This window comes from Vanessa atalanta, chromosome 21 (assembly GCF_905147765.1).
Source record: "Vanessa atalanta chromosome 21, ilVanAtal1.2, whole genome shotgun sequence".
NCBI classification, from domain to species: Eukaryota; Metazoa; Arthropoda; class Insecta; order Lepidoptera; family Nymphalidae; genus Vanessa; species Vanessa atalanta.
Window position 1 is genome coordinate 4,767,513 of NC_061891.1, and position 27,598 is coordinate 4,795,110.

General features: G+C 32.6%; 1 protein-coding gene across 2 annotated transcripts in view; it reads left to right on the top strand.

The window, feature by feature from the left end:
• LOC125072320 (U8-agatoxin-Ao1a-like) overlaps positions 1–26,902 on the top strand; it is a 50,166-nt gene extending 23,264 nt beyond the window's left edge. The window contains exons 2-4 of one of the 2 annotated variants that reach the window (XM_047682905.1): positions 24,991–25,102; positions 25,339–25,417; positions 25,859–26,902. In XM_047682905.1, coding sequence (XP_047538861.1) covers positions 25,018–25,102; positions 25,339–25,417; positions 25,859–26,021 — 327 coding nt within the window. In that variant the 5' untranslated portion in view covers positions 24,991–25,017 and the 3' untranslated portion in view covers positions 26,022–26,902. The remainder of the gene's footprint in view (positions 1–24,990; positions 25,103–25,338; positions 25,418–25,858) is intronic. The other variant, XM_047682906.1, reaches the window with a different exon arrangement.
• The last annotated feature ends 696 nt before the right edge of the window (positions 26,903–27,598 follow it).

A 27,598-nucleotide genomic window follows, 5' to 3' on the forward strand; every position in this document is an offset into this window, starting at 1 on the left:
TTTCTAATAGATTTTGATTCAAATAAATTGATAAACCTCCTTTACCATCTCAATAAGTTTTATTTAAATTGTTTAATGTTTATTAAAATAATGTTTTTACAATCACTTGAATTTGAATTAAAATACACGAAATTACTTTAATTGAATTTAAAATAGAAATATTCTTCATTCAAATAGGCGATGATAAGAACTATTGAATCGGTTTGTGGCAAGATTGAATAAAACAGTAGTCTTGTTGACTTCATAACTTCTCCTTTAAAAGAGTATTTACAATAATAGGATAATTTCAGAGGGATACTTGTTTTAGCCCGCAGTTTTCGCCTGTGTAATGGAAGGAGAGGGAAGTCATGTGATTTTAAATGACAGCGCTAAATAAAAATATTTATAATACATCGTTCAGGCAAATATTATATAGTTCATTCTGTTCCATTATTTAAAATAGCTGAATAATATTAATAAAACGAGGTGTCGTGTCAGTGCATAGAAGGTAACACTCAGAGCGTTTTATGTAATGCGTTTGGATGCGCTAGAAAATTTCCAAGCAATTTGCTTGAAATAAGTACCCATATTTTATACTCAGGGTAAGATGCTCAGAAAATTTACATTTTTCAAGTTTCGAGATTGTTCTCTGTTTTACGTTTTACAAAGGTAAAAAAAATATCGTAAATTTAGATGCGGTTAAGCCTTAAGAGATATAACTTTAATTTATTTTGAAGCTCCTCTAGACACTAATGATAAAACTATCGGTTACTTAATCGATCAACATTATGAAATATTACGAAGTGTTCATAGCTAAAATCCTGATCTATTATCAGTACATGATTTATTGAAAATATGTTCTCGCCTAGTAGGTTGGTATTTTTAAAGAAAATTTAATTGCTTTCTTGTTCGAAGAATGCGTAATTAGGTAAAATAAAAAGATTGTTAAATTTTTTGACCTTACCTTTGATAGCCTCCTGTTAGACGACTAAAGGTTATCTGATGTTTTTTTATTAAATTTGTTACACTAAATAGAATAAATTAAATTAAATTTTAAAGAATTCACAAAGGATACAAAACTAGGGCATTCATCGTACGTTTCTCTAAAGAATTTTCGTTTGGGTAGTGTGTTCAGGTGTGTCTAATTTTAGCAAAAATAGTAGAAAGTGACTTTAAAAAATATTTTTAACGTGTTGGTAAAAAAAATATACCTATACATGTTTAGGTTCAGCAAACCTTGCCTTGAACAAAATTGCTTTGGATAAAACTGACTCAAAATAATCTTATCAGCCAGGTACCTATTTTATAGATGTTACTGAACTAAAGTATACTACCCGTCATTAAAAATTTTTTTTTTTTTTTTTTCATATTTTTTTCGCCAAATGTAGATAAGCGACTTGCAGTTTCAAATAAAATGAAATCTAAACAAAACCTGTCATAGGTTTTGAAATTCCTAAAATATCTGTTAATTAAACGCGAAGTTTCGCGGGCGACCCACTAGTAAAAACCTTTATTGTTCTAAAAAACAATGGTTCCTAACATTCAATGGTATTTACTTTAAGCAGGATGGAATGACAGCTTCTTGAGAATATTCCCAGAACATGAAGAGCCACTTGATTTCCGTATCTAGACGAACTTTATCTTAATTAAAATTTGTTGCCAAGTTACCAATAATTATGAGAATTATAAATACAACATTTATTAAGGATTTGATATTTATTGACCGACGTTAAAAATTACATCACTTTTGGAGTTCCTTAACTATATATTTATTTATGGTTCGTGTACGAAGCGGTTACAATTTTTATTTTTGCATTGGATTCTCTAAGGTTATATCTCAATTTAATTTGTTTTATTGAAAGAAATATAATTAGGAGAACTCGTAATTTTTTTGCATACGCTTGGGAGTAGAGAGCCATATGAAGGTATCATGCGGGTTTTCGTGAAGGCATATGAATCGGTCTTACCCCAAAACGTAACGACATTGTTGAACACTGAAATGATCAGTATTTGTTCACAAAATACAGCGTTAGTCTAGTATATTATTTACAAATCGTTGGAAGGCTTGAAATCTTGAGATTCTGGACATAAAACCACGTATTCTAATGTAAAGCCGACCCAATAAAATTCAATAGGTTTTTTTGTCAAAAATTCGCGGTACACTTTTCCGCCTCGAAAGTCGTTTAAACCTGTCCTACATTTAAAGACTCTTCTGCAATATCAGATCACCTTAAGACGAAGAGAGAAAATAGAGGGAAAACCTATGCTTACGTTCACAATAGTACTCCATATTGTTTTCATGAAATAACAGTCAACTTATAGTTATAAGATATACATCCCTTTTGATATTGGGAATTGAATTTATTATTAGTATATCAATAGTAATTAGATTTATACACTTCGATTGGTAAGTGAGCATCTAATGAGTAACCATGTCACGTATTGGTATTTACAATTAATTAATTCGATAAACATATCAGTAACGCTTATAATTAATTAAATTCCTCGAGTTACGCGCGTGATTTTCCTAACAATTCATTATGTAGTTATGATTATATAATAATTAACTAAATACAATAGAGATGCCTTAATCAGATACGACAATAAAGCTTATAACAGAATGTGTATATAAAAGTAGATGTTCGTTAATGTGTTTGGGATTATTAGACTGATACAGCCGTTTTTAGGGTTCCGTACCTAAAGGGTAAAAACGCGAACTTAATACTAAGACTTCGTTGTCTGTCTATCCGTTTGTCTATCACCAGGCGGTATATCAAGAACCGCGATTGCTAGACGGTTAAAATTTTCATAAATTATGAATTTCTGTTGCCGCTATAACAAAAAGTATTAAAAACAAATAAATATTTGGGGGGGGCTACCATACCACAAACGCGACTTTTTGCCCTTTATTGCTCGATATCAATAACAGCACAGATAGGCACTTAAAATATGTACAATGTTTTACATAACTGCCCAAAATAAGAGTATAATCAGTATTTAAAACGGGATATTTACCATGTTTTTTATTTTAATTCGGTGGAGCTCAATTCAAGACATTCGTAGATAATGTCAAATATCGAGCTCCACCAAATAACAATGAAAAAAACATGTAATAAAAATAACCATGTTAATTTAAAAACTTATATAAAAGTATATTGTTGTCAGGGCTCAGGTATATTTTCTCAGATTTGGATGTAGGTAGAGGGTATCGTTAGAATCCTTATAGCAACTCGTTCCCTGGCAAGCTAGATGTGTTAAATTTATCGACATTTTTACTATTTACTTTGCCCTCATTACTTTGTTAAATATACGAATATTTGTCAAAGACACAGAAGCACTTAAAAGTGTTTGTCCAGGGTTTATCCCTTAATCTTTGGTTAATATTCTAAACATTTTAATTTAATCCTTCAAATTAAGATAAGACAAAAGAAATATCTCAATTCATAACATATACATATATAATGAGTAAATACGTAATGTGTAAACAAGTCCTTTCATCGAAAAAATCTAGATATTATTTTATAAACTTTAGGTAAATTTTCGTGAGAATGATGTAAATTTTATTAAACGTCTGAAACGGAACGATTTTCGTGTCAACGTAATTGAAGTATTAAAAACATTTTATTATTACATTAAAGTTTTTTATACTGTATATATTTTCATCTTTGCCTTTCAGTGTTAGTAAAAAAGTTAATAAACATGTCACGTGATATCTTTATTGCTTTTAACGTGACTTTACGGGCTCTCGTTATATTTATTAAAAATGATAAGCGCCCACTTTTTTTCGTGTGTATTATGATATACGTATACTTGTAGTTCTTTTGTCTGCCCTTGGCGACCCTATTTATATTCGACGTCAAAAACTGTCTTAAATCATCACCTGAAACATTCTAGTGTGTGTGCGTGTGTATATAGATGATAGCTACTATTGTTTGTTTGACTTTTATATTGGGTCGTTTTGGGAGCGTGGAATAAAGTTAGCCGACCCATGAGCGCGAAGGAAGAAACAAAGGGTCAAAAGTTTGATGAGCTGTCAATATACGATACCTGATAAGATTTTTTTATTTTATAAACTTATTTATATTCCAACAAACTTTAGGTCCGTGTCTTTTATTTTTCTGTTTGTTTTAATTTTTATTACTAATAAGACTTAAACATTTAAGGTTGCGGACTGACAAGTAATTTGATGATGATTAGTCACCACCGTCCAAAGACATTGGGCACTGTTAGTAACATTAACCAAATCTTACAACTAAGATGTTATCCCCAAGATGCCATACTCACCTTTGGAACCGAAACACTAATTGATATGGTGATTTTATGCCTTCGTTATACTCTTATTATTGATTAAATATTACATAAATACACTGATGTTTTAATATCGATTGACGTGTACATAATTTTTTTTTTTAAGATTACAAATGAATATAATATAAAATTGTTATACAGAGTCATATTTAAAATAGTCTCTCCTGGTTCCCACCCGACGCAAAGCTGGCCATAATGCAGGCTGCATTTCCACGCTGTACGGCAATGGACAACCTCTGCGCCAGGTAGGACCCGGAGCGACTGTCAAATCCCCTCTCTCTAAGGCGATAGCCAATCTCCCTGATTAAAACAAGGGCATCCGACCCCCAACCTCCTGACGTCTCGAACGCTAGTGGCACAAATAATTCAATATTACATAACAGCAAAATTAATACAAGTTTGCATCTTTGTAAAACAGCTGTAAAGTTCGCCAACAATTCCTATGCTAAGTAAGAGCAATTAACAGTCGCAACCCTTGTTTATAGAATGTTTCATATGCTTGGCGTATAGACGCTTAAATGGTATTGTAATGTGGACCCAACCTACCGGCAAATGCAGTCTAAAGTTAGTTGGCGACAGACGGACGGGTTTGTCGTAAAATACTGCCAAATTTTATCATACAGTGTGCCGACTCTACACAATTAAGACAAGGGATATTAAATTATGTGTCATCATCCATAATTTCTTACGATAAATCTGACACAAATGTCTACTATCTTCAAACATAAAATAGATTCAACAAGTACGAATATGTTGAGAAACATCGTATTGATTAAACAATAATAAAACTGGCCTCGTAAACTCATTCCATCGGCTAGTTATTAAAAAAAAAAAACCGTAAGTGTTTTTGAATTTAGTAGACGCTATGATTTTTGAGTATATTATTAGTATTTGACACTGGACAAATTTTAACGAACGGCTTTAAGTCACAAGTCTGAATAACAACACCTTAAGCGCCTTTGTAAATCGTAATCACATCTTGACCTTTTGTTTTACAAAGGGTTCATTTAATTCGATATGATTTATTCTAAAACTTTGCTTATCTTGTTATTTGATGAGAATCCATTTCCCACTCATTTATTTATTTTACTTTCACTGTATCGTGTGTGTGTAAAATTTCGGGATAATTCTTTTACTCGGACAAAGTTACAGACATCTGAACGTGCCTAACTGTTCGTAACGTAATATTATGAGTGCGAAGTGACAATCAATAATTGTTAAGTAACGGAATAAAAATGTCGTCTTAAGTACTTTACCGATTATCATAACATTTATACATGTTGTCGGGAATAAAGAAAAAGACAGAGTATCTACAAACAACCACCCCCCCACACACACACACATACATGGGCAAAGCTACGGGTGCAAGCCGATTTAATATCAAAACAAATTTAATTAGAAATATATGTGTGAGCGATGTATTCGCTATTCCGAATCTTATTCAGTACATAATTATTTTAGATTCCGCTCTGTAAATCGTAATTACGAGAATACGAAAAGTCAATTAACTGGAACGTGTAATTAACTAAAATAGATTAAATTTGTCCCTTATAAAGGAAGAATTCACGCATTTTCTTACAATGTTGTTCTTAGTTTAACGTAAGAATCGAAATGGTTCAGTGGATAGGACTCGTTGATCTTTATCGAATGTGTTTTTTTTTTTCTAATTTATAGTATAGAAAGGCAGACTGACAAATGGTCATACTAAGTTGTCATCAGTGCTCATGGACACGGCACTGTACGACATATTAACAACCCTTATAATGCCAATGCAGAATGCGCTAACCTTAGGAACTTTTAAATTCTTTAGTATTTTATCTTAGTTATGTCTTAATTTCAATTATTAAAATTTGATTTTGTATAGGTTAGTTTGGTTTGTATTCTAGAAGATCAATGTATTTTAAACCTTTAAAGACGAATCGCTGCGAATGTTACCTGTACCAGTTTTTAATTTTGAGTGTTTAAGAATACACCTTGGGAATGAAACGATCGCCTCCTGGCTGTTTCTACTCATATACAATTATGTATATAATTAATTTGACGTAAAAAAAAAAAAGTCCCGCTGAGTTTCTTTCGCCGGTTCTTCTCAGGTCAGGGTGTTTTCTTTTTCCGAACCGGTGGTAGTGTTTAATTTGACCATCGATAACAAAGTGTAATACTTCTATATTGAATAAAGGAATTTGAGTTTGAGTTTGAGATTGAATAAGTTGATGTGGTAACTAATTCAACAAATCAATAAATACACTGCTTCACGCACCCTTTAAACCGGAACATTAAAATACAAAGTTTTGCGCCAGCATATCTTATATGCCTTCTTAAGCTTGCACAAAGTCACTAGAGAATATTTTTTTTTGTCAGAAATTATTATTGATTCATCGTTCGGCAATAGTTTCTTTCCCAATGCGTGCTGACATCTATAAAGTAGTGAATGTTATACTTGAGCACACAAACTTTGACGGTTGTTATAAGCCCTTCTATAGAATAAGAAGAACGTTTTCTGTAATCCTGTTGTAAAAGCGTATACATTGTCCGTTAAAAGAATAACTAGCCCGGTGTAGTCGGGGTTCAGGAGTAAAAAGGCTTATATTTGTTCCCTGTCTTAAAGCGTGTCCATCACAATTTCTAGAAAAATCCTTTATATATTTGCAAAGACACATTAAAACTACGATATTATTTTATGCACATTATTATATAATTTTCTGTATATAATAAAAACTTTCTTCCAACTTTCTTCTCAGTTTTTAGGAAATGACCCTTTAATAAAATGTTTTGCCTAATATATTGCTGAGGTTATTGTTAGGTTATTCATCATTGTTAAAGGCGTGGCGGGGTGGATTTCAAACAGCCAGTCCGCCATCTTGAGAATACCGCCATATTGGATTTGTAATGACGTTTCTTAGCTAGTTATGTATTGTCATCGGAACTCAAAGCGTGTGCAAAATTTGATCCTAATCGAAGACCGGGGAGTGGGTCAAGTTAAGATTCCAAGATTTTCTTACATGCATAGTTACAAGTGAAGCTAATATAAGCGTGTTCAAATGAACATTTATTATTTGGCATAAATCGCCATGCATAAGATCTTTTAATTCCAGTCATTAAATACAACAAGTAGGTACAAGCTGTTTATTACTATCTACATATATTAAACCTTTATTATATGATATTGATATCAAAAAGCTGTTATCCATACTTTTGATAGCAACTGATAAAGTTTTCAGGCGCATATTGCGGTGAATATTAGTTGCTTTGTAATCAATACAACTAGGAATAAATTATCCACACAATCTATCTTCAGAGGAATGATAACATCTGGAATATCGACGATACTTTGTGATTGCACAATGTTAAAATATTCAACAAAATTGAATATTCAGTTCGTCGAATAGGTTCTTGATTACTGCCGCATACTTGAAACTGTATTGTATATCTATTTGCTTTGATTATTTATGTCTAGATAGACTTTCAAGGCTAGAACGTATCGGAAAATATCCAACAGTTGGCCACTAAGTACACTCAGTACAGCGTAAAGAATAGCTGTCACGCACACTAAGATAATAAAGTTGGCTCGTATGTTTTAGTTATTTAACTAAACTAAGCCTATTTAGATTACGGTGGCAGATACTGTAATGTATTATTTTTATTTTTACACGTTTAACGAACGCATAGATCAAACATACCTATACCAAGAATTGCTGTTAAGCGGTAAAATTACTAGAGAGTAGATACTGAATACCCAGGGCTCCCTTCAATTTTCTATCACCACCACCAAATTCTTTATGTTTTTACATGACAAGCATCATATATATTTAATAAAAAATATATCTTAATGCAGAGATCTTATGGCTGTATAAATTTAGAAATAAATATTCGATTATTATGTTTTTTTAAATACATTTGCTGTAAATAAATATGAATAATGTAGGTACATAAAGAAGTAACATTTGTCCGCTATAACAAGTTACCTGTAAGGTGTGTAATTAAACCTCAAGATTTGATCTCAAGCCAGATGCTAACACTCCTCGACCACTTTGCAAATGAGGATCAAAAGCCATGAAGCGTGAAATAGGCCTCAGGGAGGGTTTCTTAGAAACCGGGTTTGTTAATCTACCTTCATTAAAACTTGACTGTATTTGATACAATATTTTCATCGCGAGTTTTTTTTCTATTTATGGTATAATATACATATATTTCTGATTGAATGACAGGAAATTAATAGTTGATAAACCTTCAGACGGTGTGGTCCTGAGCTTAATTTCTGGTCGGCAAATATAACTACATGTGTTTTTCTGTTAAGAAATCATTGGAAACAATTCTGCAATGTGGCAATTCCTCGCTTTGGAAATAATTTTAGTTTTGCTTCTAAAATCTCTCCGGTCGTGTAAAATATTCACTATTTCGCTATATCTGTAATTTGCACTCACATTCGTTCACTATGATAGCTACTGTGTGATAGTTAGTCTTCAATAATTGCAGCTGTAGCCGGATAACATGTTGAACACCTTTGAGAAAACTAACTCAAATAGAAAAAAAAAACACATGGAATGAACATTGACTTCCGCTAATAATTTGGAAATACCTAAGAATCTATTTTTGCAGTAAAGACCACTTGCATTGTCTACACATCCAACGCTTGCATTTACCCAATAACGGCTTCTAATTGATGCAAGCAATTCGAAATCAGTTTGATAAGGATCGTGAAGCGTGAAATAGAGATGTAGGTTGGAACAAAGAGCAAGGCTTAATTACGTCCATGAATCGATCTGTTAACGATAGAACAGCACATGTGATGTTAATCAGTTCTGGAACGATTCACTATAAATGTATACTAAGTAAGAGCTCATGAAAATTCAGTTATGACATTTTGAGAATAAGACTCATGAATAAATATTTTTAAAGTAACTGATTTATTTGAGCCAATATAGCCAATGTTTAAAATTTGTGAATCTCAAACCCATACAAGTTCTGCTGAATTTTCACGAGCTTCATTTGTTTTTATACTTTAGCTGGTGTTCGTTGGGTAAGGCAAACATAGTGAGGGGACCTACTAAGCGGATTAAAAACTGTCACATGTCTTTCCACCGATACGCGTCAAAGGTATAGAAATAAGTTTCGAACCTTCTGTAAAAAAGAAGAATTGGCTTTACTCCGATGGAATATAATATGCGTTACAAAATTTTCATAATCATTTCTCTAAATTGTTTGAATTATAATTGGAATTTAATGGCAACAAAATCATAGTATAGAAATGAGTGTCTCTAAGCCAATTTCACGTATTGACTTTTAACACACACAAAAACAGATAATTGTTTTTGTGACATTTTTAATATGTGATCGCTGATCACATATTAAAAATGTGGTAAACGGTGGTACGTACACAGAAAATTTTGCGTAAAACTCAACAGGTTCACATACCACCGCGTAAATATAATAAAAATCGAAAAGGCCATTGATACAATTAAGAGTTAATATTTGTACAGCAACGAATGCAAACAGTAATCAATCAGAATGCAAATGAGAATCACGAGCTATGAACCGTGAAATAGGCCTCCGCAGTGAGTCTCCTTAAAGCTATTGACTTTAATTACTTTCATTGAGAGATTGACTTGAAAACATTAATTGCACAGACCCACTTCGAGATTGTATGGAGTTAATTCATTTCATATCCTTGTGTAACATGATGAGCTAGTCCTTGTTCAGTTGATCAGCCATTTAGTGCAATATTAATTATATTGATCGGTAATTGTTGATTTGTGTTTTTTCTTTAATTTTAAAAATAAGTTTTTTTTTTATATATTTAAATGGTCGGTTGTTATTAAGGTAAGGTTGTTACTAATAATATTAATGCGAAAGTAACTCTTTCTGTCTGTCAGTCTGTTGCTGATGAAATTTGGCATAAGGCAGGCTTGAATCTCATAGAAGGACACACGCACTGCGTACGTACGTATTGCACGTATGTTGGCAATATCTCTCGTAATACAATGATATATGACTGTTAAATATTTTAGGGGGTAAGATAATATTTAAAAAAAAAATATATAAATATATTTTGTCTGATTTGACAAGTTTATAAACTTTAAGCTTTAAAAATTATCGATTTGAAAAGTCCGATCTTAGAAAGTCATCAGGCATTTAGTTGGACTTCCTATTCGTAATTTATCGTAACACCACACGTTTTAGATAATATTGTTGTGTTCAGTCAAGGTGACCACTTACCACCTGATGGCCCGTTTAGTCATATTTATGTCTATGGTATATAGTAAGGCATCCTCTCCTTTTGATGAAATTGGCTTGGAACATACCCCACTATTCTGATCTCCTGATTCGTGGTTTACTAATATATAACAAAGTATATTACGTACAGTCATTTGTGTTGTGCGGTCTGCGTCTGGATATGAATCAATTGAAACTATAATGTACGGACGAAATGGGAGTATTGGTTATTATTATGCAGCAATATTGTCCACAACTGGCACACAAAGCGACCATTGACATAGATCGGTTGAAAAAGCTAAGATACGATTGCTTTGGATAAGTGCCAAGAAATTATTTATATGCGAAAATACAGATTCTAAGAAACAGGACTTTATATTCGAGCTATTCACCGCGACCCCTTTGCGCGTTTTTATTTTCCTGTGATTCCCCAATTTTTCGAAATTCCCGTTATTTTTTCTTATGTCCTTATCCAGATATTTCTGTCTCTGTAATATGATTGATACAGTTTTATAGTCGTCATTAGGTAACAACGAGAGATATAGTGGGGTATTTATAATATTATTCTCATACGTTTTATACAAGGATACTATTAAATTGGTTACGGTCGAGTTTTTATGAACCAAGTTTTGTTCCTCGTGCTTGGCTGTTAAGGAATTTTCACATAGCATATTGATAAGAACCTTAAAACAAATTTGTGTTCATTTAAGGTTTCGATATACTAAATCAGTATTTTTTTTATGATATAGTTAGGCGGACGAACAAATATGCCATCTGATGGTAAGTGATGAACAGCGCTTGTAGACAATGGCGCTATAAGTATTGGTTAATATTTACCATTACTTACATCGCCAATGTGCCCCCCAACCTTGGGAACTAAGATGTTATGTCCCTTGTGTCTGTAGTTACATTGGCTCACTCACCTTTCAAACCGGAAGACAAAAACACTAGATACTCCTGTTTGGCGGTAGAATATCTAATGAGTGGGTGGTACTTACCTAGACGGACTAGCACAAAGCCCTACTACCGAGTAAAAAGTTTATAATCGATATTAAAATCGGCAGTGAAGGAAAACATCGTGAACAAATCTGTATGTATCCAATGAAACTGTACCACGTGATCATTTATCCGCAGTGAAGCGACTGAAGTGAATTTACGCCTATAACTTTTATTGAATCTCCGAATCCTTTACAAGCGCACACAGCCACATTCATGGAAGACTATTTGACATTCTTACTTTTATGAATACAAGTAGCAAATAAGAAACGTTACATATAAATAATATTAGCATTGTTTAAACTTTGATCTTATTTTCTCAACGTAACGCAATATATTACGATGTTTATAAACCAAATTAAGGTTTCATTAGTATTTTCGAATCATTGGTGTATTTTTGTTATACTAATCGGCTTTTAAATCAGTTTTTATATTTATCTTCTTTGTATTGTAGTCTCTTTTATAAGAAAGAAAATATGGACGACCCTTCGTTCGCACGTTCGTTTTTAGAATTTCTGAACGAATTTTTAAAAACCTGTTTTTTGTCTAGATTGGAGTTGCGATTCAATTGGGAAATGCTGCTGCTACTTTTACCACCTTTTTTATGATATCGGTAGGCGGACGAGCAAATAGGCCACCTGATGGTAAGTGGTCACCACCGCCAATAGACATATGGCGTTGTAAGAAATATTAACCATTTCTTCAAACCTTCCTCACCCTTCAAACGGGAACACATTACTGCTGTTTAGCGGTAGAATATTTGATAAGTGGGTGGTACCTACTCAGACGGGCTTGCACAAAGCCCTACCACCAAGTAGCTAACCTTACCTTACCACTCTTACTCCACGTGGTCATGATTTATATAGAAAGTTTTTATTTTTTAACTGAATATAATTATAAATTATTTTTTTATGATTGTTATACATAAGTCAACGAGGTCTTTTTAACGCTATAGATACTCATAGTGTACGTGACATAATAATATACAGTTATAACTCACTTTCGTATAACTTAACTACAGAATATCTAAGCGCGACTGGACACGGATACTGGAATAAAGTTTGTAATAGGAAAAGTTATATTTATTAAAAAAGATGTGTGGCATATATAGTTTTTATATAGTACTATATATCCGTTGCGGCTTCGTACGTGCTTAACCCTTATTGTACCCCCTGTAATTGTACAAAAACATTTATAATGAAGAACAAATGTACAAAAATAAATTCTTGCTTTTTAGTTATTAAAATAAACTAGCGTACATAGAACAATTCATCTTTGAAATCTTACGGAATACAAATAAGGATCAGTCTATTAGAAATTTAAGAATTAAATGTATAATCAGTTCAAGAAGGACGATGACCATGAAACCTAAAAACTATAACACCTTATTTCAAATTAGAAAGAGGGCGATTTTATTTGAAGTTCCATCAGCTTAAAGTAACCCAATTTCAAGATTAATTCTAATGATCTCTGCTACCCTTTCGTTATCTCTGTAAACAGCTTTTCAAAATCCACAGCTTTGGATTTATTATTAAACGTAACTTTCTAATTACATGGAGTTATATTACATTTAAATACCGATGTAGATATCAAAACTCGATTAGACTATTTTAATGGGTTTAATATCTGTAAATTAAATTATGTATATTAGTGTTTTATGTTTAATTCTATTATTTATTTACTTTTATACTTCAGGCAGTGTTTTGTTTTCTTCTTACAAATGTAAACTTATCGATTACAGAAGAAAATAATTCAGCGTGTCTATTTTTGAGCTGTAAACATACATTCTGTGTCATATGTTTCCTCTCGCTCTTGCAATCTGTGGGAGTATTTTGGTAAAAAGGGACGGAAGTGTGTAACAGTAAGCCATGCTACAGTTGACCGTTAAACGGTACCAGTCCATTTTCGGAGAAGGTATAATATTAAAGTTGCTTATTACCAACATTATCATTAATATAGTTGCAACTACAATAAGACTTTCTGTTTTCTTTTTTAAATAGTATAAGTGCTTAATTGTTATACATATTTTATATGTATATTGTGTAGAGATTCACATTTGTAAACATTCTATGAGTTGGCTTGTTTGGGCAAAATAGCTAACCAGCCATTACACCGCCTCTTCAAATAAACAATGATTTATCCTGAGCATTTTTCTTAACAATTTATATTGAGCGCGTTGTATATAATATTATATAAACACGGTTGGTATTTTAGATTTTAACTTCAAATTTGTAGGTATTTAAACAAGTTTTTAAATATAACTAGTTGAGTACAGTTCGTATCGCATGCCAGGTATTATCTTGTAAATAATTATAAATAAAGTACGTCTAATGCCTCAATCACGGAATACTGTTGAAATGTGAATATAGTATATATTGTTTAATCCACAATGAGCCATGTTAAGCCTCCGTCTGTTGCACAGAGACAACAGTCCATCCACAGAACAAAGAGCACGGTGGAAGTAAAATTAATATTACTAGTAATATTATAACGAACGAGTGAATTATTAAATGCCTTCAATGAGAAGTGATTTATTAGCACTGCAAACAAAACACCAAAAGTAAAGACAATAGATAAGTCTTTCACAGGGGTCCAGAGTCATTTGTGAGGTAACAGGTAACCCTTGTTTTTATCAAGAGTGGGTAATGTGCACGCCTGTTTTGTATATAACCATTACTAATATTATAAAGGCGAAATTTTGTATGTATGGATATTTGTTACTCTTTCACGCAAAAATTACTGAACTGATTTTAATGAAACTTAACAATAATATAGCTTATACATTAGAATAACATATTGTGTGAATAATATTTTAAAACGCTAGCGAAGCCGCGGGCTAAAAATTGTATGCTTATATACTTGCTGTCCAAGGCACGGGAACTATATAATTTTTTCCCGGGTCATTTCGATAGAATATTCTCACTTTGAATTTGTGGTAGTTTTAATACAATTTTCCAACAAATAGTTACAAAATATACGTACATATTAAATATGACTGTAATGTTCTAACAAAGATATATTTTGATTTCGATGTTCACGATTAATTATTACAGAATCGGGAAACAGCACACGCTGTATATATAAAAAAATGATGTAGGTACTAACCTACATCAATTTCTTATCGAAAATGACAAACGGACAATACTCTATCAGAGCTTCAATATTTATTCAAGAACGAATGAAAATGTAATTTATTATCCCTCTGTTCAAAATTCCATGTCATATTTTTTCAGCACTTTTCTTAAATCTTCATTAGCGACTTATTGTTTCGTCGTAACCGAATCCCCTTGTTACATTTTTTATAAAAAAGCTCGTATTTTGTATAAAGCTCGGTAAAACTGATAGTAAATCCTTTGAAAAACAAGAGCAGAAGGAGAAGTTTAACCGACGCTTGTGAATATTCTTATTATATTTGTAATTCAAACCAAATCAAAAACATTACACGTATTATTATTGTCAAATTAAACAATACCATCGGTTCGGAAAAGAAAATATCCTGATCTGAGAAAAATCGGCGAAAGAAACTCGGCGGGTTTTTTTTTCATTGTGATTGTCAAATATGATGATTTCGTTTGTTTGTTTGCTAGGTAATTAGGGTAACTGTGTCGCGCTGATAATCTATATAATTATTAAAACATTATAACGATTCAATACGTCATGAATAGCTATTGTATAAATTATTGTAACACCGAATAGCAATAATACTGGCTTTGTTTTTGGATGATAAATATTTACTAAAACAATTTCCTTTTTATTTGGAATTTGTATAAAAGAAACTAACAAGGATATTATAAAACTAACATCGTTAGATAAATCATCATTTACATAAAAATATGAATAAGTTCCATGACATTCAATCAATTTTAATTGAAATGGAATAAAATGTAATTTTGTCATTATTACTATGATACGATACTGCAATGTAATGATACGCTGTATTCATCAGTATTGCGGAGGCTGTATTAAAAGATAAAACCTTACCAATTTCACGGAACGAATGAATTGAAGGATCATTTCATTTGTAATACTGTGGGGAACTCTGAATTTACGATTATTCGTTGAAATAATTAATCTTATTTGATTTGTCACCATAGTAAAATGGCGGGTCAATGTTCCAATGTCCTTTCGAGGAGAAGTATTAGAGCTTATTCCTCAAGGCAGCTTCAACGCGCGTTATTTTGTTATTGTCTTTAGGCCTATGCATAATTTGCAATGACCGTCCTCAATACGGATCAAAATAGTTGTGGGATCGTTTCAACGGTGGAGCTATCCTTAGGTGGTAAGAGTGATGTCACGTCATTTTGTCACGGCTGGTTTTACCCCGTGTGCTGTCGTCCATTGGGCTACCTATAAGAGAACACACATGTACTACGTGTAACTGGGCCAGATCGCCTTTTTTAATGATATTACCAGCTTTGATTATTATTTATGTAGCTGGATAGACAAAGTAGAGAACTCATCGAAGGAAATAGTGTCCAACTGTTGGCCACCAAGTTTACGCACACTAGTAAAAAGTATGACTGGCGAGTGTCAAACGTAGCTGATAAAGTGTGCCCGTTAGTTTTATTTCTTTCACAAAACTACCTTCCTTTCACAAAAATATCTTTTTTTCACAAAACTTGCGCTGGGATGTTGTTTAATATAAGCTAATTAACTGAATTTTCAAAGTGGTTTGAAAGTACAACTCGTAAGTATCGTTAGAAACTAAAGTTAGTAAGTATCGTCTAAAAAACTTTAATATTCATTTTTAAAATAAAACTTCCTATTTATATTTAAATTTTTTTTTTTTTTTCGAAAGAAATGCCAAAGGTTATCCCTATCCCTGATCCGTATAAATTGCCGTGGCTTGAAAACTGCTGGAAGAAGACGAACTGTACATTTTGATCGCTAACAAGCGTTCTTGTTCATATTCCAACACATAAGCCGATAATCAAAAAAAAATCTATTAACACAAAAGGCCCCTAATTCCTTAAGATTCTGAGTACAACGAGATCTTCAGATCAATCAAATAACTGAAGCATGGAACTGGTGGCTTCGGATCTATTTTCTTTCCGTAAACTAATATCTGTTTGACCTACTTCAAAAGAAAATTCGCTTATTCGTTTACTGAAAGTATTTGGTAAGAATTAACTAGGAATCCAACAATGGCTTCAGGGCAAGGGTTAACGAACTTTATCTCGAACACGTGTAAATTTTTTCGTATTAAATCTTTATAGTATTTACTAACAAATTGATAGATCTTTATGAGCAAATATAATTATGAGTACGCAAATCACTTCTTAGGTCCCATGAACTTTCATTCTTTCTTCATAGCGAATGGCGTTGAAGTATTATCGTATTCTCGTATAAAAGATACGTACTAATGTAAAATATATATATCATACTGGCAACTATATATCAAATACTGGTGGACTGTCGTGTGCGGTGGAAGCTTTATGATTAACACAGTCGTTTTAAATGACGATTCAAATGTACTTGTCAAAGCTTAATTGAATAAAGTATATTTTGATTTTCGAACACCTGATAAATCAAGTACAAACAAAATCAAATATATTTGATACAAACATACTCCGGGAGTTTCCCTTTAATGAATTAGGTTAAAAAAAATTCACAAACTAGGTTTACAAATTATCGTTTCATATAAAATTTTCCTAAATCCCAAATGGGATGATAATATGTGTGTTTAATTCCTTATTACTCCGATAAAAACAAATGTATAACAATAACTACGGTAAATGGTTATATAATATTATTACTGACGGTACCAGCAAATCGTTATTGTCCTCTAATGACCGTCTGTTCCTGGAATTATCAGTAATTTGTTTCTCGGCTGAGCCAACAGCTGAGGGCCGATAATAGCTTCAACCCTTTAATATTCTCGTGGCAAACAGAAGTCATTACACGGCCCGGTTAATATCTTGCGTACTACATTTATTGATTCAAATACACACTTTTATTTTATCTTGTATTTTAATACGTGTTTATTAAATTATACTTGTTATGGATAAAATCTACAGCAAATAAAAAAAAAACTATGTAATATGTATATATAATTTGTCCTTAACTCGTATCGAGACATCTTTATTTATGTGTGTGTATATATATGTTTGTGCGTGTGATCCTGAGGATAATAATATTTGTTATAGATACTTATAGTAATTATTACACTTCCGTCATTGACCAAAAAAGGCGTTATATCTCTCATAGTAATGATAATATTTTTATTTACCTATCTTTACTAATATATTCTAACCCTTTCTAACTTAAGAACCTTTTTAACCAAGGTACTTTGGGATATGCGACTTTATAACTAGACCAACGAGTCAAGTACCGAGTCAAGTAAATCGGTCATAACGATCAGCTTAAAATATTATTGTATAAGTGAGCAGTTTCCATCCCAAACTTTAAACCATTGCCGTGATAAGCGTGAATATCATATACTTATATTTTATTCCCATCTCAGTCTTGCCATACAATATTTACATATTTTTTTCCCTTTTGAATTCTAATCGCGTTAACTTGCTTCAGCCGGCTGTGTTCGCACGAACGGATGAACTGGAAAGCTTTAAGTAGCTAATATAGCTGATCCTTTTTCATCTTTCACTTTTGATTATTGTAACGTACACATTTACGGTATAGCTAATAAATGTTGTAATAGGTATTAACTTACATATATTTTATCACTTTTATCATAGATTTTATGTTTAAAAGACGAAGATCGACATTTATCATCTGACTAATGACAATGAGTGTCAAGATTTAAAGATAACCATTAAGTAATAAATGCGACATTTAATGATAATGTATTTTGTATTGATTTTATTTATCGTTTTAGCCCATAAGCTATAGCTATTTTTCAGTTTAAAGGATACCTACTTTAGATTGACGGTACATTGACAACGACCGATGATTGTATTTTAATACATTGAAGTTTATTTCAAATAACTTGTCGTGCAAAGCACAGCAAAGTAAGAGCTTACAAATGGCCCATTGCTTGACTAACGCCTCTTCTCTGTTTGGGAAGAGAGTTTGATAAATATTCCACAACACTGCTCCAATGCGGTTTGGCGGAGTATGTGTAAGAATTTATTTGAAGTTAGATACATGCAGGTTTCGTCTCAATTCACTGCTGAGCACGAAATAAATTATAAACATAATTAAGTTCATGAAAATTCACAGGTTCTGGCTTCACAGGCCTGGATTTGAACTCACAATCATCGGTTAAGATGCACAAATCTAACCAAGTCATCAGTTTGGCTCTCGTCCAAGATATTGAAGAATAATTCACTCATATCTGTCAGTAGAAAATATCAATCACACACATATGAATACTTATCCGTTATTAAACTAATTTAATTGAAAAAGACTGCTAAAGATCACGAGGCAAAGATCTCATCAAACTCACCAACACAAATATGATATAACAAATAGTGGTCTACGCACTTAAACACTAAACTCAAATGTAACTCGCTCAGGATATGGTCGTACGCGTATTTGACTTCACGCAGGAACTTCGCTTTTAATACGAACTCAAACTTAACCAAGTCCTTGGAGATGAAAGTGTAAGTCTAGATAAATAAAACTGGGTACACATTGTATTTTGAAAGCCAATCTTGGTAGATAATAACCACTAAGCACTATACATGTATTCTACAGCCAAACAGCAATGCTTAGTATCGTTGTCCCATTTGCTGCTGAAACACTTGAAACTTGGAGTAGTATTGGAAAAAACCTTAATTAAAAGTATAACACCTCGCTTTATTGCCTCCACTTATTTTTAATTCTCATTTGTATATAGTTAAGACATTAATGTTAATAATTCTTATTTAAATAAAAAAATAAAACTTTGGCAAACTTTAGTAGTTTAAGTTTAAAGGCTGAGTCAGCTAGTGTAACTAGGCACAAGAGACATAACATCCTAGTTCCTAAGGTTAGTGGTATATTGGTGATCTAAGATATAATTAATATTTATAACAACGTCAAGTCTATGGGCTATGGCTAAGTAGTCACTTACAATGCCCCATTGGCCAGACTCAACCACATTTAAAATTAAAAGATGGGCTTACACAAAGCTTTACCACCCAGTAGACCATCACTAAAACTGACACTCGTAAAACTTATATTATTTATGTTAACAAAATGTATTGGCTATTTTAAAAAAAATATCTCAGAAAGTGGTACCGATAACCGAGAAGTTATTTGGAAGCCGGCTATCATGGTATGGGCATGTTGTGCGGAGGAATGAGGACCATGTTGTGAGGAAGGTCTTGGGCATGGATGTGGATGGATCTAGAGGTAGGGGGCGACCAAAGAAACGATGGATGGATTGTGTGAAAGACGATATTGCTGGAAAGAATGTTACTAGTGAGATGACAGAGAAGTATGGAAGAAGAAGACATCCTGCGCCGACCCCAAATAAAATTGGGATAAGGGCAGGGGGATGATGATCTCATAAATGCCTAATGAAGATATTTAATAAGGTACGTCGTACATTTTTGAAGCTTCAATAGTAGCAAAGTCATTGCGTTGAAAAGCATGTTGAGCTAATAGGCCTCATGACTCGACAACTCGGTTTGACATTTTTATTGGATTGATAATAAGAACAGATATGAAAATTAATTTTGCGCTTCATACTAGTTTTTTTAATACATAAACGTGTTACCATGGCTAATAATAATTCGATAAAAAAGTTTGATGTCTGTGGTTTTGTTGTATGTCTGTTATTTTAATGTTTTTGGAACGAAGTTATTTTACGCGGCTTACAGTAAAGTAAACTGGCCGAAATCTTCACCAAGAATAAAGATTTTAGTTCCCCTCCAGGCGATCTTTCCATCTCTTTCTCTTTTCCCCTATCTACACTGCATGGGAATTTAAATAAAATTTTTGTTATTTTCATTTAATTATTCCTAAGCGTTTTTAATTTATTTTATTGTGTCTGTTTTTTAAAACATCACTAAAATATAGCCAAAGATCTTCGTTACAATCAAGTGTCCTACAAAACCTCTCGTTTATTATATATATTTATTTATATATGATTGCAGTGGTGAATGACCCAGTCTTATTTTATCTAATAACACTGGGTCATTCACCATTGCAACCGGATTATAAACTGGTTGTTTGATTATAGAATAATTAGTGAATGACGTTAATAATAATAATAGTAGAAACTTGGCAACAGATATAAATGTATGCAGTATTACATTTTGACGTAAAATAACATTCTCTAGTTAAATAAATTAATGTACCCTCTGTGTTTATAATGAAAATATCATGTCTATTAAGAAGATAACATAAGATATTTAACTTGGTAGGACTTTGTGCAAGACCAGCTGGGTAGATACCACCCACTCATCAGATATTCTACCGCCATACAGCAATACTTACTGTTGTGGTCCGGTTTGAAGTGTGAGTAAGTCAGTGTAAATACATATACAAGGGACATAACACATGGTTTTATATATTTTTATCTATTATATTTAAGGAATGGTTAATAATTTTTACAGCGCCAATGTCTTTGGGCGTTGGTGAACATTGCAACCAAGTGGCCCAGTAATCCGCCTATATATATCATATAATAAAAAAATATACATGTTATTATTATAAAGTTAAAATCAAATATCTCTGTTATGAAAATATTTCATTAAACAAAGTAATCATTTATTCATTACGTGTGTTACACTAAATGACAAATTAACTGATTTCCTGCTTCTGACTCGAATCTTCATGAAATTGAGTGTTTGTATTTCAATTAAATATGGAAATTGCTGAGTAAATTCTAACTCGGAATTCAATGTTCTATTTCCGTTAACGTAAGCTCGAATCAAAGCTCAGCGGCTTCGGAGAATATGTCGGTAAGATTCTTAAGGGTACCTTCCTTATTTGATTTGTTATTTAAAAATATTATATATTTGTATTTAATCTTCGTTCGTGAAGTTTTATTATATAACCTTAGTTACTAGTATTTATGATTCTTAACTAAATAAAACGGTGACCATTAAGAGTACCTTTAGTCCGGAATTTATTTTTCTTTGAGTAATCAAGTGTTCATGTCCCAAGACATGCAACAAACACATAAGCCGTAATCGTTACACATTTTATGGAGCAATACGGATTCTCCTACGAAATACTTCGGAATGAACTCACGTCATCCTAATCCAATTTGATTTACAAGTAGGGAAAGGGTCCCGTGACATAACTGACTCTTCAGATCTACCCTAGCGAAGAAATGGTTATTTGTAAATTAAACACTTCAAATATAAATATATATTAAAGATTCATCGAAGTTTGGTAGATCGTGAATTATATGAGTTTTATATAAATAATAATGTGTATTTTATTCACAGTTTAGAGGAATCTGAACTTGAACATACTGGCAGGACGCAATACCAACTGCACAGAATATAGTGTTGCACAAGAAGAATAATTAAGTCTCTATTATATATATATATATATATATATATATATATATATATATATATATATATATGTATATATTTTTTTTATTTTTTTTTATTTAATTTATTTTTATTTATTTATTTAATATAAAGCTTTAACAAGTTTGTACTTAAATATAAAGTTGTTGGAGTCTCCTTTTAAGCATATGAAAAGCCTGTGCCAGGAAACTCCGCTCTTCCATATCACGAATTAGGTACAAGTATACAAGATATTTAAGGTACAACAATAATAAAGAAACATTCATGATCCGATGTAATGGCGATATAGTACGACGGGATACCTTTTTTTTCTTATGATATAGTTAGGGAGACGACCAGACGGGCTATCTGATGGTGATCGCTTAAATATTGACCATTCCGTATTTCGCCAATGCACCATAAATCTTGAGGAGAAATATGTTATGAGTCTTGTGCCTAAATTTACACTGGCTTACTCACCCTTCAAACCGGAACACATTAATACTAAGTATTGCTATTTATCGGTTGAATATCCGATGAGCGGTTGGTTACCCAGACGGGGTTGCATAAAGCCCCACCACCAAGTATTTATTGAAGTATATAAATTTTATTTATGCTACGAATAGTCCATCCATTATAATTTTATCTTCCACATCAAGTATGAAAACAAGTAACTTAATAACATACCCAAACATAACATTTCGGTTAATCTATATAAGTCGCTAAGTTGGCATTATTAAGCTCTCGTGTAAAACGTAGAAGCTTAGGATTTACATAAACCTACTTTCAGCAAATGTTTCTAAGCTAACTTAAGATTTTTCTTTATTAGAATTTATCGCATGCAGACCCTTAACTTTTATCATCCGTAAACTTGTATACAAATTGTCTGATCGATCAAAGAAGTTTCTGAAATTATAATGGATTAGGTTACAAATCTTTGCCTTATTTTGCATCACTAAAATCTTTTTATTTTTCAATATGTACGAATTGCGTATTACTTTTTTAACGTATAAATAGAATTAATTTTGTTTTTTTTTTTTTTTTATTCAAATCCTCATTTAATAAAGATAAAGATAACACGAAACTCATATTAATATCGACCAAATAGTCATAAATATTATCATATACTTTCTTCTATCCCCTTTGTTTGAGGTCTGCGTAATTAGTAAATTTGATTTGGCAAATATTAAAAAATATAACAAATTATCCTTAATATCTATAGAAATATGGCTGGTATATTTTCCAATACCATTCGTGTGGTGAAGTCGCATAAATGTGGTTTTTGTATTGATAAGGATTTATAAACTCCCTAAGTAGAGCCAACGAATATCTCTATTTAAAAAATCGTAACCAAACATAACGTTCGACATAATGTATAAAAACAAAATAAGAAAATATTCTTGTCTGACATTCCTATCTTCAAACGAATTAATATCTATCATTAACTAAGTTCACAACTTACAGAATATACGTTTTAAGGTTTAGTTACGGTCGTATGCCACCTTGCCATTTGTCAAATTATGATAAAAACTTTAGAAGTTATATATAAACATCCATCAATATATAATGCGCCAATATAAAAACCATTCTTTCAACTTCGCTGTAGTCGGTTAATCACAGAAGAAGAACAATAAAATACGAGTTACGGTAATAAAATTTAAAGTACACTGAATTCGTCTGAGCCTTCCTCTATATAAAAACAGCCGTCGGCAACTTCACCGCAATCATACTAAAACGAGACGGTGTGAACTTGAAAATCAAGAACCCAATTGCGCGATTGAGTTTGATTACTTTAACATTCGATAAGATATACGTTAAGGCGAAACGAACGAGCGAAGGAGAGGAGAAACAAATGGAAATACGATTTATAATTTATCTTGTATAAATTGTATGGTTTTACATTTTTATTGGAGAGTATTCGATTCTGTAATAAAATTCTGCGGACTTTTACGTTTGCTACTTATCATGTACAAAGCGTTGTCAAAAGTTGAGGCATACTGTTCGATAATAATAATATAGACGATAAATAAATAATTGACACGTATGTATACTGTAGGTCATTGCTATCTAATAAAATAAGTTTAAATCAACGAAACAAAATTGAATAATTTTTATAAACGATTTTAATATTTAAGTTATCTGAATTGGTCACGAAATGTCCATCAATGGTTAGTATATTTTTGTAATTGATCAAAATTTGGCACAGACTAACCGCACAGAGTTAAATATTCCAAGGTCATCGGAAAAAAATGGAGACTCAAATCAATCTTAGAGATTGGATCTTAAATTATTATAATTAGTCAAGATTATGACAATCGGTAAATTTTCATTTTTATTATTCATTAGCAGCCCGTAAATGTCCCACTGCTGGGATAAAGGCCTCCTCTCCCTTTGAGGAGAAGGTTTAGGCATATTCCACCACGCTGCTCCAATGCGGGTTGGCGGAATACACATGTGGCAGAATTTCGTTGAAATTAGACACATGCAGGTTTCCTCACGATGTTTTCCTTTACCGCCGAGCACGAGATGAATTATAAACACAAATTAAGCACATGAAATTTCAGTGGTGCCTGCCTGGGTTTGAACCCGAAATCATCGGTTAAGATGCACGTGTTCTAACCACTGGGCCATCTCGGCTCCTATCGGTAAATTAATATTGGTTAATATCCCGAATACAATTGCCGGAATATCTTTTACATAGCTACCTTAACGAAGCGTTCTCTTTTGAAAGATGTTCATCCGATAAAATTGAGGTGTTCCTTCAGATAATTTTATGTTGCCAAGCAATTATTGATCAATTACTAAAAATAACAGGCCAATTCGGATCACTTTTTAAAAGGTCGAATTTCATGATTTTGGCTGCTATAGATGCTTTAGATGAAGCCAAGGTTTTTGAGTTATTAGGCGCTTATTAAGATTAATTCGAACACGACAAGAACACTGTTCTTTCGTTAGTGTCGTCTCCGTTGCTTCCATTATTAACCTAATTAATATAAGTTACTTTATTTGAAGTCTTATGTTTAATTTATTTCTTTTTGTTGGGTAATGTCTGTTATTTCTGGTTTACATAGAATTTTATTTGCAGGTGAGCAGCGGTTGGCGCTTGGGCAGCATGCCGCGCACCAGCGCAGTTATGCTGGTGCTAGCGGCTTTTCTGTTGGCAGACCAGTGCTCTTATGCTTCATACATTGATCCAGGTATCCACTCGTATATGTTCTCCAAAAAATGATAAACATTTAAGGAACATCTAATATACATATTTTTATTATTATGATATGTACTGGGTTTTACTCACATTATTTTTATCAAAGTACGCGTTACATGCCAATTACTTAAGAAAGAAGTAGTATGAAACTTGAACTATTGGGCAAAGTCATAGATTATATATTTCTATTTGTTGTTCTCATATTAACAATTTGATATGTTTTTGTAGGTGACGATGATATCGAAATAACTGGATCCGATTACGATGAAGACCCGACTGACCTTCAACTGTTGCAAGATGTTGGCAAGTGAGTTTGAACACATAAGATATTCGTATATTGCAGGATAGGAAATGTTTCGGAACCATGTATTACCAGTAAATAGAAATTGAGTTAATTTTATTTAGCTGGTCTCAATTCGAGAAAATTTTATCAAACTGAATTACGCTCATTTTTACTTCAAATTGGTTGACACAAATAAATCACCTGATGGTAAGTCACCAACGAAGATAGACATAGACACTGTAAGCTATATGAAGAATCCTTTACATCATCAATGCGGCACCAACCACTAAGATCTTATGTCTCTTGTGCCTCTATTACACTGGTTCACTCAACCAAATAAAGTTTTGAAGTTTGGCAGCTCGACTTAAACTCGAACCAGTATTTTGGTTTCCAATTATGATCTTGTCCTGTGAGTGTGACAACACGGACACAAACTTAGGCTAGCATTCGATGATGTGGTTTCAGACGTTCGTCGCTGATCTACGTTTTCAGGCGTGCGTGTATTCGGCGGGGAGGGAACTGCGACCATCGGCCAGGCGACTGTTGCCACTCCTCCTCTTGCCGCTGCAATCTATGGGGGTCCAATTGCCGCTGCCAGCGCATGGGCCTCTTCCAGAAATGGGGGTGAAACAATCCTAATAATTGCAGCGGCGTAACCACCACCGAGTATCGCCGCACCAAACGACCATAGCGTTTTATCACGGACCCGTTGCGTTAATAGCTTCTATCTTTAACTTCTCTTTCACTTGATATCTTTCATAACTAAACATTTTAAATCGAAAACAGGGATGTAGATTTAGTTCGGATATATTTTTGGACCATTTTTACTAAATTTGTAGTTCTTGTCTAAAAAAATTAATTTTATTACGTTAAATTTACTGTCTCTTTTCAATATATTATTTTGTCTAATTGAGCCGAGTGTCCGCTTACATGGTTGGGCAATCACCCAGCCTTATTGCCCAATCAGTACGCTTCGACGCTATGCTCGGCCAATTAGAAACCGATACTGCTTGTAGCACTGGATTCTTGGGCAATCTTATTATGTTCTATTTTCATTTCTACCAACGAACCCATCGCAACGAAGCAGTCTTTATTCTATTGCAATGTATGTATGTAGAGTTAAGTAAGCTTAAAGTAGAGAGCAGTAGCTAATTGGTGGTAAACTTATGTCAATAGGAAGTAGAAAAACTACAGATTAGAAAAATATAAATGTAACTTTTAAAATAAATGTTCTAGTCATTTAAGAGACAATCGGTAAAAAGAAACTTGGTGAAGGACGCTATTATAAGCCTATATATGACATAACGCGACTTATTTGCGATTGGCAACTTAGTGTTTTAAAATACTTATTAATGTGTCAAAATATAATTCTTATATAATAAATAAAACGAATCTTTAATGTACTCTATGCGTCTCTCAGACAGGGGACATGGTATTGCAGCCTAGTAGAATCATCTATATGTAGTTTCTTATATAATATACATTCCTGATAATGGAATATAATTGTATTATTACTAATATTGGAATATGGAAAAGATATATTATTATTGTACTAATAAATGTTTATGGATGACATCAGTCTTTGTTATTTACAGCCTGAATAATAATAGTTATAAAAAATAATGAAAAAGTTTATGACGGTACGTATAGTGGTTTAGTCAAAATAAATCAACTGAGACCTTTTTTGTGGGGTGATTGGCTATTCATGAATTCCACTATCCTTATCCCTACGATATCGAATCAGCTACACGAAATTAGTTCATTCAGAATTACGTTTATTTCCAAAGTTTCATACGTGACTCTTAGATAAGATTAACTTCGTAGATTTGTTTATATTTTGATCTAAAAATGTAATCGAAATAAATTGTACATTGATTCTTTTTTTTGTTTTTTAATTGAATGTAGAATGAACAATTGTAACGTGTTAATAAACAGCAAAGTTACGATTAACAAAACTCAAATGATGCAAAAATAGGCCACAAACCTTGGGAACTAAGATGCTCCTTGTGCCCGTACACTGGCTTACTCAAACCGTAACACACACAGCAATACTGAATACTACTACTAATAATACTACTACTGTCTGGTGAATATCTGATGAGTGGGTAGTACCTTACACAAAATCCTACCAGTATGTAAAAAAAAAAGTAGATAGTCGTTCAATGTAACACTATTGACTATATTTAAAAATCTGAGACGTTTGAA